Source organism: Plectropomus leopardus, chromosome 23 (genome assembly GCF_008729295.1).
Source record: "Plectropomus leopardus isolate mb chromosome 23, YSFRI_Pleo_2.0, whole genome shotgun sequence".
Classification (NCBI taxonomy): domain Eukaryota; kingdom Metazoa; phylum Chordata; class Actinopteri; order Perciformes; family Serranidae; genus Plectropomus; species Plectropomus leopardus.
The window spans coordinates 10247523-10268831 of NC_056485.1; the positions used below are offsets into that span (position 1 = coordinate 10247523).

General features: G+C 40.7%; 1 protein-coding gene across 2 annotated transcripts; it reads left to right on the forward strand.

Moving 5' to 3' along the window:
- Positions 1-689: 689 nt before the first annotated feature.
- On the forward strand, positions 690-21214 carry LOC121961961 (synaptopodin-2). Of its 2 annotated transcripts, XM_042512096.1 has the most exons (5): positions 690-844; positions 7571-7722; positions 9636-10405; positions 12184-15050; positions 19112-21214. In XM_042512096.1, exons 1-5 carry the CDS (start codon positions 737-739, stop codon positions 19712-19714), a joined length of 4500 nt encoding a protein of 1499 aa, XP_042368030.1. In that variant the 5' UTR covers positions 690-736; the 3' UTR covers positions 19715-21214. The 2 variants fall into 2 exon arrangements, with proteins under 2 accessions (XP_042368030.1, XP_042368029.1); XM_042512095.1 differs by lacking the exon at positions 19112-21214 and having other exon boundaries at positions 702-844; positions 12184-17148.
- The last annotated feature ends 95 nt before the right edge of the window (positions 21215-21309 follow it).

Below are 21309 nucleotides of genomic sequence, written 5' to 3' on the forward strand. Positions count from 1 at the left end.
TCACCTGAACTCACTCTAATTCAAGTTGCAGGGCCACAAAACCCTTTTTCTAATAATCCCGTTCTACATTTACACCCAAATTATAGTGTTTTATTTTTTCTTTAAATTTTTGATAAGATCATGACAGGAAATAGGCTACAGAATATATGATTTAACAGTTATATAGAATTACTAAAGGTGTTGGTTGGACGCTGCAAACATGAGGGAGCCAAAGCATTCAAATTATGGTGATAACAAACAAGGACGACATAGGCATGTCATCCTTACTGCTGCATTCGGCTGGAAATAAGATAGGATTGTACAATTAGTGATGCATTGATACAGAATAAAATATGCTCGTGTTGCTATAATTGGTAATTAATGTTCCAGCTAAGTGATTTATCATTTTGGAGTATCAATGAAGGCTTTTATGGCTATTTTCTGCAGAGGCTGGGTGAAATTTAGTTAATAAAGTGTCGTGTAGAAGTCCTCTGATGTTTATTCGATAGCTATAGCTGGAGGCAGGTTGTAAAATTCAACTTCAAGATATCACCATGACAAACCACCAGTTGCATGCATCGCCTGAAGGCGGGTCCGTGCGCAGTGACGTCTCTTGCAGCGGGCTGGACTCAGGGAGAACTCAGATGATGGGGATTATACAGCGGTGTGGTGGAGGTGGTTTCTGCAAAGTGCTGTTAGTCAGGCTGACATCTCGATGGTCGCGCGGTGGAGGTTTGGCTGAGGAGCTGTGCGCAGCATGGGCATCGGGGATTACATCTGCGTTACGCTGCGTGGTGGTGCGCCCTGGGGATTCACCCTAAAAGAGGGAGAGGGGGACACCTACAGACCTTTCATAGTCTCCCAGGTATCTTTTTAAATATCTGTCTGTCAGTTTGATAGCTGTTTGATTTATTCAAGACATGGTATTAATTTGAGATAAAATAAGATGAGACAAATAGTTTAATGCAAGTTTTATGAGAAATATTCTATTCCCAAGTTTGGAGACAAGTACAGTATATATGGTATTCTTTTTGATTGGCTTTTATTTAATAATCCAGCGATAAAATATTGTTTTCAAAAGTTGAACAAAGCCTAGTGGGAGAGAATGTATTCGGAGCAGTGCGTGTCGCTGCATTTTTGTGCGCGTTGGCTGTGTTTTGGTGTGAGATTCCTCAGGATCCTTATATGGTCAAGGCCAAGAGAGAGTGTGAGGCTGAGGGCAGCGTGATCTGTTATCACTCAAAAAAGACTTCAGCAATAAAGAAAAACATTATACAGACAAGTAGCCAACCTGAAGAGTGAAGTGTACCTTATGCAGGAATGCAAAAAAAACAAAAAAACAACAGAAATAAGAAAACTCATCTGATGTCACTTTAAAACAAGATTGGAATAAATGACAGAAAGGAGGTTAGGCAAATTGTGGGTTATGCTGGAGCTGCTTTGGCTACATAATATTTGTTTAGGCTGATTATGTGGTAATAAACTTTAATGGTAACAATAGAGGATTTCATCTGCCCTCTGATGAAGCCTGTTTCCTTATGATGCTTAACTGGGATGTCAATTCTTCATACTTTTTTTCTGTCACATCTTATGTCCTACAATGTTCACGTATTCATTCATTTTATCTTGCCATTATACAACATTTTATCTTCCAGACAACAGTATCATTTATATCCCGTTCATTCTAAATCCTCATATAAAAATGTCAGATATAGACAGCTGGTATTTAGCTGTGATGTAAATGTACACCAAGAAAGGTACAGCCAGGTGTCTTTACTTTGAAGAGCTGCTTGGGCTCTATATATGGTATAGCAATGCATGTGCACAAGTGCTCAAGCTGTCCAGATCCCTCATCAAGTCGTCCTCAAGGTAGTGAACATGTAAATGTTTTTCTTAAGCTGCATTCCTGTGACATTAAAGCTCCAGGAGAGAGCAGATTGAAAGCATCAGTAGATCATTCTAATAACAGACGCTTAAAATGTCTCAAACAATCAAGACTACAATTATGATGTCCATTTATTGCTTTTGTTGTGATATTTTTATGAATATTGATATTATTTCCATGTCATTTGTTGGCATGAAATAGTCTCTTTTAATTGATCAGGTGGATAAATATCAACTGAAGCTTCAAACTAGCTTAAAAACATCTGGTTAGCTGAATTTAAGAAGCTAAAAAAAAACCTAATTTGTGTAATTATCACTTATTCTGGCATTTGGTAAGTGGCTTATATAAAAATAAAATCATATTATGAATGTGATTGTTTAATATTCCTATATTAAAGGTTCCAGTTTAAACTGTTTCTTTAAAAATAAAAACAAAAGGACACAGACAAAATCTCCAATATAGGCTCCAATCAAAATTTTTACAAAAACTAATTCTCGTAGACTGACAGCAACTTGTTAAGCATGTACATTTTCATATATACATACTCCACAAAGTCTTGCACATATGAAATTAGCAGTTTAGTACCCAAAATAATAGAGAAAGTCCTTTGCCCCTACCTCTAATGTTTCGGTGTTCATTTTCTCTTGAAACTTTACTGACTAATTATACACACAAATGTGGTGTTAAGAGTATTGTAGCCTCCAAAGAGTCTTGTAAATACACTAAGTGTTGGTCTATTAAAGTGAAGTAGCTACGTGTGATGCTGAGGCCTCAGTGTAAGGCATCTGGGGGGTTTAAGTCCACCTCATCTGGAAGGCATAACTCCAAACTCTTCTTGTGGGAAGGACAGAAAGCCAAGTCTGTTAGTTAAAAGTAGAAAAAAGCAAACATACCAAGATCATGACAAGTACTCTTAGGCTCACGGCTCTCCTGTGTCTGATAAAATGTGTGTGTTTTTTAATGCTTCTGTTGAATGTAGTGGAAACTGTGTTTTGTTTCCTTAGAGAAAGTGATTGTTCAGTGTACTGACAGGCAGTACAGTGCAGGGGCACAGGGTATCCACTCTTAAAAGGTTCTTTCCATATAAGGGAGGCAGTATTTTTCTTCTTCTTTGTAGTCCTGGCCTGAGTACAAAGTGGATGAGGTCACAATATTTTTAAAGCTACAGAAACTGCACAATGCAAGATTTTACAAGTCATGACCCACAAATACACCAACGCACCTTGAGGAAAACATGGAAAGAAATCACTTCGATCCTTCCAACCTGAACAGGAGACATTTTGGCCTCCTAATTGCTAAGGTATGCCATCTTGGTACATGGACTGTCAACATGCATCAGATCAGTTATGGAGCAATGAATGACAAAGCAAATGAAATTCAAATTTGAGACTCCTCAGAGTTTATTCTAATATGAACTTATCAGAATGTTATCCCCTTTTCTTCCATAGCTCGTAATAAAAGTTTAATTCCCCTGCCTGGTTTATCGTGCCCTTTCCAGAGCAAAGAGGGCTCTTGTTGCTGATTTCTCAGTCCTAACAGTGCACCATAGGAACCTTATTAAGCTGCCAAGCAATCAGCAAAAATGCCGTCGCCTCATTCATTCAGTGCCGTTTTCCCAGAGAAAACAAAAGAGTTCCTTCCAGTACTGGAGTTTTTGGCGTTGTGTTTTTGAGGAAAACATCTACATCTGGTCCCGGGAGAGAGCAGTGACCTCAGATGATGACTGTGCTAGTTTTACCCCATTTTCTGTTTCACATCATCTAAAAAAAATTAAGGCCAAAGCTTCAACTGCTTTATATTTTGATGATTTAGTTGTGACTTGCTGTGTTCCTAGCTCTCAATGCTCATATGGAGGCCCAGCTGGACTTCAATGCGACTCATTTATAGCCTTTTATTCAGCTTTGTGACAAAACATTTTTAGCAAAGTTTTTTTTGTGATATAATTGTCTTAAGAAGCCATAAAGGAACACCATTTCAGTTTATCTTAAAAAGTAAGAAAAAAATCAATACAGATAGAAGTAAATGTTGCAAAAATGTACACGTATGTACATTTTGTTTGATCCCCTGTTTGTCAAACTAAACATCCGTCCTTTTAGTCTTTAAAAAAATCATATTTAAAGGTCCAGTGTTTAAGATTTAGGGTACACATTGGCAGAAATGTAATGTGTGAGTGTTTTTGTGACCTCTGAATGAGCCGTTTATATCTTCTTACAATGTGCAACCTCACCTTTAGATGCCACTAAATCCTAGACACACCTTTAAGTTGTACTTTTATTGATAATGTATTGCCAGTATTGTTTACATAATATCCTTAGAAAATAGAAGTAATTCCCAAAGCCTGAATTATGAAACACTTTGGCAAAGTCGTCTTAACTTAAAGTAAAGAATAAATTAAGAGTACTTGAGCTTTGGTATAAACACTCTAATACAACATAATTCATCATAACACAATGTAATGTGTTTGTGAGAAATTGGAAATTGTTGGCAGGATGAAAAGAAATTAGCCAGAAACTTAATCTGGCACAATTTATCACTTTTTTGTATATAATCCCTGATAACTAAGTGGAATAAATTATCACAACTACTAAACCCTCTAACCCTGGAAATGCTGAAACACCTCTCCTCTAAGAAGAATAAATAAAATGTAACTATCCTCCCACATGGTGTGAGTGCTACCTGTAAAGCAGCTGGAAAATATTTCCCTAAATGTAAAAAACTTAATTACTTAAAGCTGTGAAGGGCAGTAACCGCCGGGAGCTGTGTGGATAGCATTATGCAGTCCTGTATTTCCTGTGATTTTCTGTTGTGTTGAAGCTTATTAAACAGATAATTTGAAAATGGGCAACCCCAGGGTAGCAGGGGCATATAATGTTGTCTAATTGTGGCCCCACATGATGTCAGTCTTAAATTCTGCTGATCATGGCAATTCTGGAAAGTACTTTATTTTAAAAACTGGCTAACGCTGTTCATGTTCTTCTCTTCTGACATCTACAACAGCATTTATTTGCCTTTTCTGCCCGCACCACAACTAGAGACTGTTTCTCTTTACAGGCAGCATATGACAAACAGGATTAAGACACTAGGTGCTATCTGCCTCCTTTGAACGTTGCTTGGCTTTCTGTGTATCTTTGTGTTGCAATAGAGACTACGACAAATGTTTCCCCTCCTTTTTTGGGAGCAGGAGTGGTTGCCGGGGCCTTCCACACAAACCATCTTCCCCGTAATGAGGTGTCCCAATAGACAGGCACACAGGAGGCCTTATAGGGCTTGCATGCACACCATTAACTCTTAAAAACTCAGCAATGGAGTCACGAGGAGTTTATTTGAAATTTACCTGCCCTATAAAGTAACTCATAAAATATGTGTGTATATATAGCAAAGTGGGCTAATGGCATTGCCTCAGGCTTGTACATTTAAGGTTAAGGTAGTGCTCCTTGTTGGAGCTAATACAGAGTGTGGGTTAGGGGTCAGGGTTTGATTTTTAATACTCCTTTTACATAAAAGTAATGAAGCAAAAGTTAACCAGCATCAGAAGTATGTCAGAAAGATGATGAACTGATTGTAGTATGGTTCATCTATGCTATGCCTTTGGTACAAATAATTTTCGTTTTTGGACAAGAACAGTCTTTCCTCTTGTTTATGTTACGTTCACAGTGAGATTCTCCTCTTCTTCCTCCAGTTGTAAAATATGTGTGTACACATTGCCACCTAGTGACAAAATTGTTTGACTGCAAGTATCTCATGTTGGATGAGTGTCAGTGATGAATGTACAGAACAGTTTGGTGTGTTATCTCCATGATTTCAACATTACACTCTTTTTTGTTGCCTTACTTTTTTGACTAACATATAAAAATCCTGCAGTGCTAGAGAACGCAACATTGGCTTTTTGTATGCTGTGCTGTTGAACTAAACAGGGAGATAGATGACCACAGTTTTACGTTTTCACATGCCTGAGCTCTGAGCTGTTAGCAGTTTCACAATTTATGTGGCTGCTGTTTGCCAAGAAGGTTTTCTGGGTACCAGCAACTTTAATAAAGCAAACATAGAAGGCTGGTTTTGTTTAGTGATGATGTGATGGAGTTAGCTGTGTTGCCATTGAAGCAGATGCCAAAATAGTATGGTCAGTTAGTCATTTTCAGTGTCAAACATTAACCATTATTAACTCTGTTGTAACAAACTTTAACATTACTTTTATGTTTCTATGTAAATTAGTTCTTTATGGAAATTAGCCAATACAAAGATAAGAATAATTTACTTTATTATGGTGAATAATTTAAGTATTTAAGTTTTTTAATTTAAGTATTATCAGTATTTAAGGTATTTTTAGATTATTTTTATGGAATTTTGCCATAGAAAGAGGGATTGTAAGCAACACAAATTAAACTTGAAATGGTACAAATGTTAAACACTCAAAAAACAAGTATTAATATGCTTTGAGGTGGTTATCAGTATCAAGAAATCAGTATACCATTGCAGGTATCAAAAATCTCTTTCACAAGCACTCGGTTTGTAGTATTTGCAAAATATCTGAACATATTTCCTGAGAGCATATCTTGTAATTGCGTGGTACGAAAGCAATCATTTATCCCTCTAGCTCTGTAAGTGGCCTTTTGTGCAAAATTTATGGGGTATTTCTCCTTATTAAATCCTCTTATTAATGAACCATTTTATAGGCCTCGGGAACAAATTACAAGCAAACGAAACCATCAGTCATTAGTTTAACTGTATAAAGAGGTGCCCTTTAAATAGGTCTGAGCAGAGCTGGCCTACAGCAATAAGATGCAGCTGCATGGTTAAAATACAATGTAGAATTGGCACTTTTATCATTGTGTATGTAGCCTATGTCTTTATTATCACTGGCAATGATTCTGCATTGTATTGTACAAATTGTTGCTTGATTCTATAGTTACTTTCTGATCATATACTTAATTTCAATATGTCTTGAATTCAGAAAAAAAACAACCCTGAACTTCCATATCCTCATTTGCTATCACTCAAATGTTAATGATCAAGTTGGAACTGTCTGATTCACATAGGATGTTCTTAATGAGGGACGTCACATGGAGATATTGCCCTCTACACACATCATCATCCATTGCCTGACTTGAACCTAATACATGTGTCAAGGGGATAACCAAGCATTCCTAGGAAGCCTTTTTGTATGTGTAGAGGCCGCCAGCATTGCACTTAGCTCAGTGCTAAACATAAACCAGTGTTTAGTTGTCTCTTTTTGCTGACGCGCATGCTCCATTTAGAAGCATTATTTTTATTAGAGTGTATGATGTATTTTTACTAAATTTTATAACAAAAAAATATTGCTTCAACACTATTGTCCTCTTTGCTTTCCCAGATAAAAATTAGTTTGTGACACTGACCTGGTGGAGAAGTTCTTGTGTTATGACCTTAGTAGCCACTGGCAACATTTCAAAGATGATTTATTTCAACTTCCTGTAAATAGCAGCACTGTCAGAGCCTGGCTGTGTGTGAAGGTTAGAGGGCAATTCTCACACTTGGGGCATTCCCACTTTACAGCTGGTCAACATACTTATCTGAGGGAGTACATTTGTGTTTTTTGAGGTCACTGGCAGCTATGTATACTGTTGCCTTGGATGATGTTATGATGTTGTTAGTGAAGAGTTCACCTATGCTGATGATAAACACTTTTACCTGTTATGTCCTCTAACTGAGTTTTTTTTTTTCCCACAGGTAGATGAAGGTGGTCGTGCCTTCCGAGCTGGAGTGAGAGAAGGTGATGAGGTGGTGTCACTCAACGGAGAGCCATGTGCTGATCTCACCCTCCTACGAGCCTTTGCACTCATTGACACATCGATCGACTGTCTGCAGCTGCTTGTCAAAAGGTAAGCCCACAAGAGATTAATGATCGTGAAGAGGAAAACACAAGCACAGCATCATGTTTGAAAATGTCTATGCATTCAGTAACACCACAATATCTGTGCATCATGACAGCTGAGCTGTGCAGTACAACAGTAATGGGATGTAACTACTGTCCCCCTGTATTAGCATTTAGATAGCATGTTGTTTTATGACCTGTGCCCTTTTGCATTGCTCAGTGAACCGCCGACTGCCTGTGTATAAATGTGCCTTCATGTCTGCATGTGAATTAGCGAGGTAATGTGTGTCAGTCATGCTGACCTTCCAACTGGCTCGGCCAAGGTGTTGCAGATTTGTGTGTCTGATTGACATGCAGCTGCTCAGCCATTACTCAGTGGGTCTTGCTGGCAATGTGTTTATCAGGCTGACATGTCCCTAGATATTGCAGCATGTGCCTTAATGTCCCCACATGTAAATTGCAGACGGATAGATGATTAAAGTTTAATCTAGTTCTTGAACCATGTAGTCTTGTTTGCTGCTATATAAGCACAGTACAGGATTTGTATCAAGATTGTCTCTATGACTGCATGACTGTAGAATCCTGTCTCTGTAGACTTGGAGAGCAGATGACCTCAGCTTGTAGCTATCAAAATGTATTATGATATGTCACTCCTTCCCATTTGGAGAAAATGATCAGTCACTGAGGTCTAATCAACTTAAACTCAATAGCTGCAGTCAGAAGTAATGAAGCTATTCCGTGTTGACCTTGAAAGCGGAAATTAGGCATGTTGAAACGTGATTACTTCCCTCTTCGGTGACCTGACCCTTTTTATTTAACTTGCCGCATGAAGATTAAATCTCCTTGATAACTTTGACAACTTCAGCAATGGGAGATGAGCTTTAGTTATTCAACAATAAAAAGGCTACATTCCAAAGTGATGATCTATTTCTTATACAGATGGTATTGTAAATTTGTTACACCTGTATTTTTGTGGAAGGAAAAAAGAAATTTGATGATCAGGGGCCGTCCTCACAAACATTAAGTTAATACACTCAGAGAGTTAACTTAGCCTAAAAACTTCTAGCAAGGAGTCCTCGCTTGGGAGTGATTTAGGAAAGGTCTCAAAGCAACTCTGAGCAAGAGACTGAGGTGTGGTCTGCCCTGTTGTGTGTGATGTGATGGTGTGGTGTGATGCATTCTTTTAACAAATGTGATTGGTTGTCACAGACAAGCCCTTTTGTAAGGTTGCAAGGTATGGACACCCAGTGGAAATAAAATGAACTGCATCACAATATGAGACTGGGAAAGTGCTGTTTGTGTGATCACACTGCCGCATTGTAACATTTTTCCAGTTTAAATAAATATCTCAGTGTTGTGATAACTATTTCTGGGGTTATATTGTTATTGTGTTGGGTGAGAGATAAAGGCATCTCTAATGACATTGACAACAAACATTATCCCTACATCATCTAATCTGTAGCATTTCATTTCTGCCCTTTTCTCCTCTACTTGAGAAACTAAAGTCCTTTTAAAAGTCTTCCTCCCTGCTCTTAACAGTTTTTCACCTCAGGAGCTCTCTTAAGGGATAAGACGCTTTGTGAATTTGTTTGTTATGTTTACCAGGATCTAGTCTTAACTTAAAGGGGACATTTTTAGAAAACTTCACAATTCGAAGAATTTTCTCCCTAGGAACAACTCTTTGTACTAGTAGGCTATATGAATACAGCCCCAGATTAATTTAAAGCATTATGAAGATATTGTATTTGTTGGAAAGTAACTTACTAATGCACAAGTCCAAAACCCTAATGCCCTCTTTAAAGAACCTTGAATATAAGAGGTGACACTGTCTTTTATTGATATTAATAATCAACAGTGTTTATTGAACTCGGAAACAGTTGCACCACCCACTCATTTCTGCTCTCCCCTTTCCTCTGAAAGATACTGCACCACCCCCTCAGAAGACTCTGAATCAGAAGAGACATACTGTGGTGAGAGGGACTCCTCTGGTCATGTTTTAGAGAGCACCACCCTCCACATCATCCCTTCACACCACAGGTCCCAAATCCCAAGAGAACTCTACATATCTGAGTCCCAGGACGAGGCCTACTGTGAGAAGTTGGACACAAAGTTCCCCAGAGAACCCCAGCTGCTTTACACTGAGCTACATGTTCCCTCATCTGGTGATCAGAGGGGCCGAGAAAATGACGGAGAAGCTCAGCGGTGCTTCTCCCCTGGGGACATGGTGGAGCTCCAGGTGTCCATGTCTGAGCAAACCTTGGATGATGTGGGGTGCACCTCTCTTGGGAGTGCTCTTGGGATTGAGGGGGTGCTCTCAAACAGAGAGGCCGCTGACACAATCAGCACCGCCACCGAGTCACACTATGTACCTTGTTCTGTCAGAGAGCCGCTTCGCCAGCGTGGAGTGGTGCTCTGCTCCCCTTCTATGCTGGGGCAGGTGGAGGTCATTTTGCAGCAGCCAGAAGCATCAGGAGCAGGGAGGGGCATCCTGAGTGTGGGTGGCTCCAGGGTCAGTGGAAGTGTTGGATCCCAAAGCGAAGGAGAAGAAGGAGGGCACTGCGAGGGAGTTCCTGGATCTTTCACTGTCTCATTTGGAATTCCCTCAGAAGAGGCAACACCTGCTGAGGAACAGGACTCTGATTCTGAGGGGGATCAAGACAAACCCAATAAGCATCGGGCAAGACACGCTAGTAAGTACTTATGGATCATTTCCATTTATACCAGGAAGTATTATCCTGGTGTGCATTCTATCGTTGTGTGTGAGTAATAAAAATCTACTCTTAAACGCGAAATCGTCTTACTAATAGGTCAACACTAAATTGCATTTGTCAACAGCATATGTGCATTCCAAAGCCTGATGTCCACTGTGTGTGCTCCTTAAAATAGCATCTGTGTCTCTCTGCAGTTGGAGGAGGGTGCTCATTCCTTCAAATGGAAGCACATACTTCCGGTTCTAACCTGAACTACAACAGAATCAAAGTGATAGTACACAGACACAGTGCAGATAGGATGTTGACCACCAACAAAAACTAAATTTAAAGATTCAAAAGAAGAAAAAACTTGGATTCTCACATGTGAGAAGCCACTGCACTCTATAAAGCATCTTAAACTATCTGTTTGAAGAGGCTTGATGATGATACTGAGGCGCTCCTCTGAGCTGTGTAGAAGACATAAATATAACCCCAGCACGCTGATGATGCCTGCAGAAGTGGCCCTTTGACAGACACCAGCATGTGCTCCCCTAGCCCGTTACCTGATCCTCTCAAACTGGGTGCTTTAACTGAGCTAAAAAAGTGAGTCTGTTGCTCACTCCCGCTGTCTCCTCCACCTTCAGGTTAGTCTTGCAGGAATATGGGAAAAAAACCTATACATTATTTAATTACAGCCTTGCATTGTTGTATTTTTTTGAGAGTGGCTTTTGTCGTGTGACGTCTGTTATCGGATTGGCTTAAGTGTTAGAAAATTTGATTTAAGTAGAACAGAAGGTTTTCAGTAGACAGCTTGTAAACTTAGAAATAACGACTGGTAAAGGCGGTCAGGTCTTGGTGAATTTATTGCATGCAGGCTATCTTTAATCTTTCTCAAGGACTATTCTGGGTTGCTTTATAGGGAAGAACAGCTGATATAGTGTAGTTTAGTGTCTGAACAAATAAGGATATTAGACATGGGTCAGGGGATTTCATAATAGCTTTATGGGCTGATCTTTTATGTTCCACTGAATGAGCAAATGAGATGAACGTGCATAACTATAAGTGGAAAGAGGTTATGTGTGGACTAAGAATGTAAAAGGTTTACCACGTATTAATTGTATGTTCAAATTAGTTCAACCACGGTGCATATTCATTGTTTATTAGTCTTGTTTCCTCTGCTTCTGCTTATAATATGAATATTGGATGTATTTTTAAAACTTACTTTTTACAGGAGGTTGATATCAGTGTGATGTTGTGCACTAAAAATAATTGCTTTGTGCCTTAATTAACTTTGCTCTTAAACTTAATTTCATAATCAATCACCATGTTGTGTGTGCAAGTTCTATTTTTACTCTTCAAATAAATGCACACCCAAAATGGGGTTTATATGATAAAATGATGATTATTTATTGCATACATTTATTTACATACATTTATACATTTATTATTTTCTGACTGACCTTAAGGATATGCATATTAGGAAAATTGCCATTCGCATTCATGATTTAAAGTAATAAAGTCAATGGCAATTACATGATGCTTGGGGATACAGTGTGCAAGGATGGCCTTGAAGTTGTTATGATAAAAAAGTTGAAAAGTAGAAAAAAAAAGTTTCTAATGGAGACATAGAAAAGCAAGCTGTTTTAAGAGAATTTTGTATTGTGGTGATCACATTCCACTGCATTTTATTTAGATCTATAAGGTCAGGTGAAGCATTTATTTTGACTGCCCTGTCGAGGACCATTCATTCTAAACACTGAATTCTCTTCTCTATTTAGGGCTCAGGCGCAGCGAGAGTCTGTCAGAGAAGCAGGTGAAGGAGGCCAAGTCCAAATGTAAACGTATTGCTCTCCTTCTTACGGCTGCTCCGCCCAACCCCAACAACAAGGGGGTGTTGATGTTCAAGAAACATCGGCAAAGGGCCAAGAAATACACACTTGTGAGCTACGGCACAGGAGAAGACGAACCAGAGTACAGCGACGAAGACGACGAGGAAAACGAAGACAACAAACAAGAAACCCACACTGTTGAATTAACCCTTGTGGCTCCAAACGGTTCTGAAATAGACAAGCATTTCCTTACTAATGCCCATAGTAGAAAAGGTGTGCTAACTATCAACTGGGACAAGGGTCTCCTTGAGATTGAAAGGAATCTAAACAACCGAGCAGAGATGGAATGCTTGCCTGAAACCAAGGGCAAGGGTGCCGTAATGTTTGCCCAACGGCGTCAGAGGATGGATGAGATTTCCGCTGAACACGAGGAGCTCAGGCGCCAGGGGATTCCTGTGGAAGCAGTGCCAATGGATACAAAGAAGATAGAGGAGCACTCCTACATGCAGTCCACAACTGAGGGCCATGCTTACATGGATGTAAATATGCACCAACAAAGCCAACAACAACAACAGTACCAGGAATATCAGGAACAGCAGTACTATGAGCAACAGCAGAACTACCAGCAACAACAATACCAACAACAGTATCAGCAGCAGCAGCAGCAGCAGTATGAACAACAGCATTATCAACAACAGCAAATGTATCAGCAGCAGCAAGAATATCATCAAGCACAGCAGCAAATGCAGCACTATTCTACAAACATCAACGGCACAGTCCAACATCAAACCAGTGAGATGCAGAGTTCTTTAAGCAATCGCACTGCAAAGCCTTTCTCTGTAGAGAACATGGCGGCTACCCCTTATTCTCCCGCAATGAGTGGGACCAATCAAGATTCTGTGGGCCAAGGAGAGCAGATAGCTTCCCGTGATGAGCGCATTTCTACCCCTGCAAGTCGGACTGGCCTTTTGACAGATGCAAGGAGAAGAACTGCTGGCAAGCCTATGTTCACATTTAAGGAAGCACCGAAAGTATCACCGAACCCAGCACTGCTAAACCTCCTCAACAAAAGTGATAAGAAGTTGGGTTTTGAGTCAGGACCTGAGGAAGACTACCTTAGCCTTGGGGCTGAGGCTTGTAATTTCCTGCAGTCTCAAGGAGTCAAACACAAGATTCCTCCTCCAGTGGCTCCAAAGCCTATGATCAACCCCAACTCTCCTCCTTGGTCCCCACAGATAGAAGTGACCAACCAGGACATGCCTCAACAAGCTGAAAATAGTGTATCCACACCTGCTGTAGCCCCCACCACTGAGTCTACCCCTGCTCCAGAACTGGAGCCAACCCCCGCACCTGCCCCTGAGCCCTCTCCCCCTCCAGCCCCCCAGGAGGTTCCTGCCAGAACCACCACAGAGGAACAGCACACATATACCCACCCGGAGCCTGAACCTCAACAACAGCCTATGCAAATGGCATCTCTGGAGGAAAATGGTCATATGAATTCAGCCCTGCAGCCTGAGCCAGCTCCTGTGACTAGCTGGGCTCCAGCACAAACACAAACACAGTCAGCTACCAATTCTTGGCATCCAGCTCAAGTGCAGCTCCAAGAGCCACCTTCAAGTCAATCTCCACCACAGCCACCTTGGGTGACACGTCAACCTACTCAGACACAAGCACAGCCTCAGCCCCACGCAAATACTTGGGCCCCTCAAATTCAGCCATCCTGGGCCCAGCCTCAAGAGCAACAACAGGTTCAGCCACCCTGGGCACACTCGCATGAGCAGCCAAATCTGCAGCAAATGCAATCAAATTGGGGTCAGCCTCAAGAACCAGTGCAGCAGCAGCCCCAAGCCCCATGGCAACAGCCATCACAAACAGACTCTCAGCCTCAACCACCATGGGTGCAACAAGCCCAGCAAAAACCCCAAGCACAACCTCCTTGGGCTCAGCAGGTTCAGCCAGAATCCCAGCCACAGCCACCATGGGTTCAGCAACCACAGCATCAGGCTTCACAACAAGCATGGCCACAGGCCCAAGCGTCAGGTCAGCCTCAAGCCCCTTGGGTTTCAGCTCAGCCTCAACAGCAACCCTCATGGCCTCCATCACAAAGTCAAGCTCAAGTTCAGCCACCTTGGATGCAAGCAGCTCCAGCACAACCTCCAGCACAGCCTCAACCCATGAATCAATGGCCACCAGTACCTCCCCAGGCTCAGTCCCAACCACCATGGGCCCAACACCCCTCAGAACATGGTCAACACCCAATGAATTCTTGGGCCCAAGAGCAAAATCAGGCCCAACCACCATGGGCTCAACCTGCTCCACCCCAGCCCACACCACAGCCAAACTGGCAACAGTCTGCTCCAAAGTCTCCACCACAGCCACCAATGAATACATGGCCTCCACCTCAGGCACAACCTCAGACATCTATGAATGCCTGGGCGCCACAGCCACAGCAACCACCTGTGAATGTATCAACATCAATGGTGAACACTCGTCCCTCTCCAAAGCCTTGGCAGCCACCACAGAGTGCCCCACAAAACCGGACCCCTCCTCCTCCACCACAGCGAATGCACTCTTTCACCATTGGTCAGCGAGTTTCATCACCCATCAACCCTATGGCAACTGTCTTAAACCCATCATCCCAGGGTCCAGCTTTTGAGATGCCAGCCGTCAGAGGGAAAGGAGCCGATATGTTTGCTAAGAGGCAGTCTCGTATGGAGAAATTTGTTGTGGACTCTGAGACTGTGCAAGCAAACAAGGCAAGCCGGTCAACATCGCCAGTTGCTTCCTTACCAAACGAGTGGAAATATACTCCCAACGTACGTGCTCCTCCCTCACGGGCATATAATCCTATTCAGTCCCCTTCTTATCCCCCAGCAGCAACAAAGCAGCCCCCTCCAGGTAGTCCTTCAACAAAATCTAAGAAAAAATCCACAAACAAATCAAAGCCTGCTCCTAAGCCCCTCAATGTTATAGATGTTATGAAGCATCAACCTTATCAACTTATTTCCTCACTCTTTACCTATGGTCCAGCAGCAGAGGCTGCCAAGGCTGCTGAACCTAAGCCTGACTGTCCACCTCCTAACCCACCTGTCGAAAACCAACAAATTAGATATGAGCAAATGGCCCCCGTCCAGTCAGGTGGACCATATAATGCCTCTTACCCCCAGCAACCATATGGGATGCCCATGCAACCTGTGATGCATGATGGCCATTATCAGCAAAACCAAATGAATGCTTATCCTCCCTCCAGTCCTTATCAACAACCCCCCGGTGGTCCGTACCAACAAACATATAACCAACAGTATCAGCAACCTGCCCCACCTGCTTATCCTCCCCAAGCTCCCCAGTCTCCAAACACTCCCTACCAACAGGCTCAGCAGGCCCCTTACCAGCCAGCCAATAGCCCTCCCTACCTGGCAGCCCCCGCAGTACCTTACCAGCCACAGCCTCCCAGTAGCTTTGTTGCTTCTAGTTTTTCTGTAGCTGCAAAGCCTGAATCTGCATCAGGTGGCAACCCTGGAACTGCTCCTAAACCTAAGTTTACCGCTAAAAAGAGCTCAGCTCAGGTGTGGAAGCCTACAGCAGTTGATAAAGAGTGATTCTGGTCAAATTGTGACATGTTTGGTGTCTGCTTGAGCCAAAAAGGGTTGGTGCTCTTGCTGTCCACTGCCAAGTGGACAATTTTGAGCACAAAAACTTGCTTTTGCAATGACTATCTTCACATCCACCTGCTCTTGTTATTCTCATAGGACAGAGCTTGGTGATTTTCAGTTTTGAGAGCTAATGTGAATGGCATTACAAAGAAATTAAGAGCATAAGAATAAGAGCGGGATGGAAGTATACCTTAACAGACACAAAGGAGCCAAAATTAACTTAACATGCGTATAAAGCATGTATATTTTTACATGATTATGGAAGATGATACATAAAGATTTTTTTTTTTTAAATCACCAGAAATTATTTGAATTTGATGTGAGAAAAATCTAAAGTGGTGGCAATTTAAGAATGTAGGGGTACATAATGCTCAGTAAGAAGTGAAAGAAAGGAGTGTGAGAAAAAAGAAATCAGATGTGAATGGCAGCAGACAGTGACAACAGGAATTGATTTTAGAAAAGAAGAAAATGTGTCAAATCCTATATGAGAAACAAATGATGAACAGAAAAAATAACAAAGAAAGCAATAAAGTTGAATAAAATAATAAAATAAATATAGAAATAACATAGTGAGGGAGAAGGGTCAGGTCCGTGAGGTGTAATGATACTAAGCAGAAGGCTAAATTTGCAATCTCAGTAATGTCAGAGTACAGAGATTATGTAACAGCTCTGGAGTTTTGGGTAAAGGCAGGAAAATATAGCAATACCCATTATAAAAAGTGACAGCTAGCACTGAATTACTAAAACTTTAAATGTTAAATTAGTTAATTTATTCTTTGTTGGCTCTCCCCAGTGTCTTTTCCATAGCACCTACTTAAGTGGGTTAGTTTTATTTTAAGTTTTTTACCAGCTGTTGCATCATGTTAGGTACTATATTTAAACTGCCTCATGAGAAGGAGTGCTGAGGTCCAGAGATAGTAGGCTTAAATTTCAACTTAAGCCAGTGAAAGCTACTATATCTCAAACCCTGATAGTATTTTTCTTGATAACAGAAAAATATTATAGTAATTCCCACTCTTCTACATATAGCATCACTCTTCCATTCATCATCTCCTGCTTTTGTATTATAAGTAGATGATAAATTATATACAAAAGAAGAATTACTGAAAGGATAACAAGCCCAGTAATGTTCACAAATATATTTTTGGTACAGGGCTGCTTTTGTTCTTTATGTTCTTTCCTTTTTCCTCTATATGTGTCTCTTCGTAGTGCACTTTCTGTATGATTCACTGCGGTGCCATTAAAATGTCTTTTATCCTTGGTTGGCTTTCCTTTCTTTTGTCCTTTGAGCATGCTTTGTTTTTTTTTTCATTTTCTAGTGTCTTTTCTCTTAATCTTCCTGAATTTCACCACTTCTCCACCTGTAGTATAAACACAGGGATAGTTTTTCTATATTAGCTTAGACTAACAGTCTTAGACTATCTTTTTGCAAAAGCAGTGTTTAGAAATCCATTTTTAACAATAAAACTAAACACAGTTGTACTCTATAAAGAGGTTAACATTAGTCAGAAACACCTCATCATCCAAATCACCGACTTTTATAGCAGCTGAGGTGAATGCTTGAAAAGCACATTCCTGCACAATGACTAACCGATGATGCATTCATGAAGGATATTATTAGACTGGTGACTTCAATGAATGCAGGCAACCTCATTGGACAGTTCTTGAGGTCATGTTAGTGGACCTCTGTTGAAATATATATCCATGTTGTGACATGCATTTTGATAGAGGGCAGTTATTTCTTCAGTGGAAGTTTAGATATCCAATGGTGTCTTTGGCTGGCAGGTTTCTGCATCTATATCCGCAGGAATTTGATTCCTATTCAGTTGGCTGGAGTTAACCCCCAACTCTTCTGGTCTTTATTTAGTCATTCAGTGCACCCTGAAGAAAATTTTACATTTAAATGTTGTATTGTTTGGACATAAATCTATTTATGCAATCAAATGGAAATAAAATAGAGACAACAACCCAAAATTTACACTAGGTTCAGAGACCACACAATAATATAGTTACTATGTTAAATGTATTTTGATACTACTCACCAGTGGTATCTCATACTGTGTATTACTTTTTATTCAGAATAAGGCAGGACAGATTTCTACATACCTCCTGCTCTCAAATGTACTTCTCAAAGACCTGCCGACCAAAGACAAACTTACTTTGGCATTTCCATAAATAAACATAAACAGACTAATTCAAACATCTGTCTCAAAACAAAAGCATCTGTCTGCACAACGTCATGGACACCAACTCTTGAGACCTGCTCTATTTCTAAGATATATGTTAAATCTGTAGAATAGCAGCATGATGGTAGAAATAGACAATATGAGGCAAATATATGGTTATTTCGTCAATGTACTTGAGTAGAATGAAAATATATCCATGGATCATCTACTAATCTACCCATTCCTTTTTGTGTCTGCTCTAATCCAGGTTAACACTGCCACAGGCAGTTTAGGCCAACCCGATACCTGAGTCAGCAGAGAATATATTCCCCCTTGACTCATTCAGCTACATTTTTCTTCTTTATGACTGCACTCTCTATTCTGTTCTTTCATTTTGCCTTCACTTGCTATCTTCTGGTCTTACACATGTTTCACCAGATGATGGCAGCACTGCCTTTTCTGCATGTCCACCATGTTCACCAGTTCAGCAGTACAGAGGTGCTTTACCACCTCACACAACCCCCAGATATCGAGACATCATGATGGAGATTTTAGCATTGAGCATTTAGAAGTTTCACCATCTCAAAGTAATACTTTCAAAGTGCTGCTGTACAACAAAGCAGATCCAATGAAAACAAAATGAATGTGGCATATTCTGGGAAGCCCATGTGCTCTCGTAAGCCAGTTGTTCTGAGAAACAAGTAGGCAATCTACTCTGTCGGGACAAATACTAAAGCACTGGACTGAGATGGCTCACTGTGGAATGGAAGATTAAGTCCGCAATAAGTTTAAAATAATACATTTACTAGAGCTTTTAACACCTTCAACAGTTAATTTATTTTGCTGGCCTTTTCAGATTTTCAGATGAAACTAAACAGTGAAGAAAATGAAACATGAAATACAATATTAGAGCATTACAGCACTTAAAAGAAATGTGTTGACAAAGAGCTACTCTGTTTTCCAGTGTTTTCCAAGCTGATTTGATTTGGCTGACGGGCCAGTCAGCCAAACAAAAATGAACCCTTACTAAAATAAACATGTCTGGATCTTTCTTTACAGGCACTTGGCAGGAGCTACTCCCTTTCCCCACCAGTCAGAGTACCATCCACGGGCCAGAAGTCTGCTTCAGCTTCTTCTTCCCCCAAGCCTCCTGCTAAGGCCTCCACAACCATCCCAACAAGACAGACATCCTGGCTAGAGAAGGGCCGCAAACCCCTCATGCCCTGGGAGGCTGCCTCCCGCCATCCCCTAGGCCTGGTGGATGAAGCCTTCGCTTTCCAGAACCTCCAGCAAAGCCTCGTCACAAATGTCCGCTTGGCAGCCCAGCGCAAAAGGCTGCCTGAGCCGCCAGCAGAGTGGAAGGCCAGGGTGTCTTACGAAGCTCCGCAGAAAACAGGCAGCCAGACTTGGAGCCAAAGTCAAAGCCGCAGCAGTCAGAGTCGAGCTCCGCTGCCATCATTTGGGTCCCTAACGAGGAGCAGTGTCTCGACCCCTTCCGGCCGTGCTGGTTACAGTTCCCTGCCCAGACAGTGGCAGCCTCAGAGGTCAGTCACACAGGCAAACCTGGGGCCCTCAGTGTCCTCGTCTGAGTTTAACAGGCCCTTGGGAAAGCAAACTTACAAGTCTGTGTACACCAGCAGCACTTGGAGCTGGAGACGGTAGGATAAAACTCAACCTGTGTGACATTTGATGAGTACAATCCCAAGTTTCGCTGATTCAATAATGTATTCAAGTGCATTTTCTTTTTTAATTCATTAATACCTAAACAAATAGTAATATGGGAAGTGGGAAGTTTGAGCTAACACACAATTAAATTGGCATTTTAAAGGTTACTAGACTTCTACCTGTTTTGATATACATTTTTTTTATTTCAGCTTTTGTTGCTGTTAAATATCTAGTATAAAAAGTTTTTAGAAATCTTTGCATGCCACAATCGAAGGTGAAAGATGATTAACAATATATGGAGACTTAAAAAATGATTTCTGCAACATTTAACTGACGATTTTGTAGATTAGTAAATACACTGAAGTAGGCTTGTAGATGAGGCAATAAGTATGTTTTTGAGAATGCATATAATGAGTGAAATGGGCATGTTTAGTACAAAATAAGTGAGAAGATTTGAGTGATTTTAAAGCAACAGTATATTTTCTAGAAAGCTGTAGCTGGATGTTAGGGTTAGAATATAGAAAACAAGCATTGATGGTGTCCTGAGAAAAGAGATATATGAGGATGCTAAGAAGAAGACAGAAACAGAGACCCCCACCCCATCATATAGGCAAGCGAGCTGCAAGATTGTCTGAATTGTTTTGAGCTTATGGATTTGCCATTTGTCCTAGTTTAATTTTCTTCAGTGGATGTATGTATTTAGCATGCAGTGATTATGCACTCTTTTTTTTGCTGGCTTTGTTTGATTTTCAATCCATGAAACTTGAGAATGATTACATTTGCGGCAGTGTCAGAATCCAATTAGTGAAGCATTAGAAGTCAGGCTTAAAAGTTGGGGGAAAGGTTATTGCTATAACTCAGTATGTTGTGTGTGGACATGTTGTTGTGTAAGCAGCAATAAGTGAGATTAATTCATTTATTTACCAGGTGCGTTTTAATTAGTGCATTAGCATTTGGCCATAAGAAGATGAGAAGCGATGAGGGAAGATGATAGTTCTCTAAGACTTTGTGCACCTGGAATAAATTGCTCTATTCTCGTTGTAATTGGGAGTGAATTAAGTAATGCTTTTGAGTCCTAATCATGACTACAAAAAAATATAATTTTTTTAGTTCATGGATAGGTTTGCTGGTGCTGGGAGAATTGCTTACAGTATGTTATGAATTAGTGGCTTGTGTTTGGTTTGGATTTTTGCTTTAGACTCCAGAGATTAAAGCTAGCTTCCACAGAGTGTACATAATGTCCCAATGTGATTCTCACCAAGCAATCTCATAAACATAAATATGATTTATCACACAGCATTGTGTCAACTGCCTCACTGAGCATCCTGACATACTGTAGTGTATCTGTGATAATTACACTGTGTTGCTTCCATTCAAACACTTACTGTAGTGATAATGCAATACCAGTAATCAATTTCTGCTCCAAACTAGTTTAGATATGGATTCACGTTAAACATCTTGCAAAATAAATACAACAGAATAGCACTATTTCACAAATTGCCCTGTGTGTTTGTGCTCTTATTCCATGCATTAAAACACTTGGCTACGGGCCATTTGTTACTTACTGTACCATCCCATGAAGCTTTTTGTAT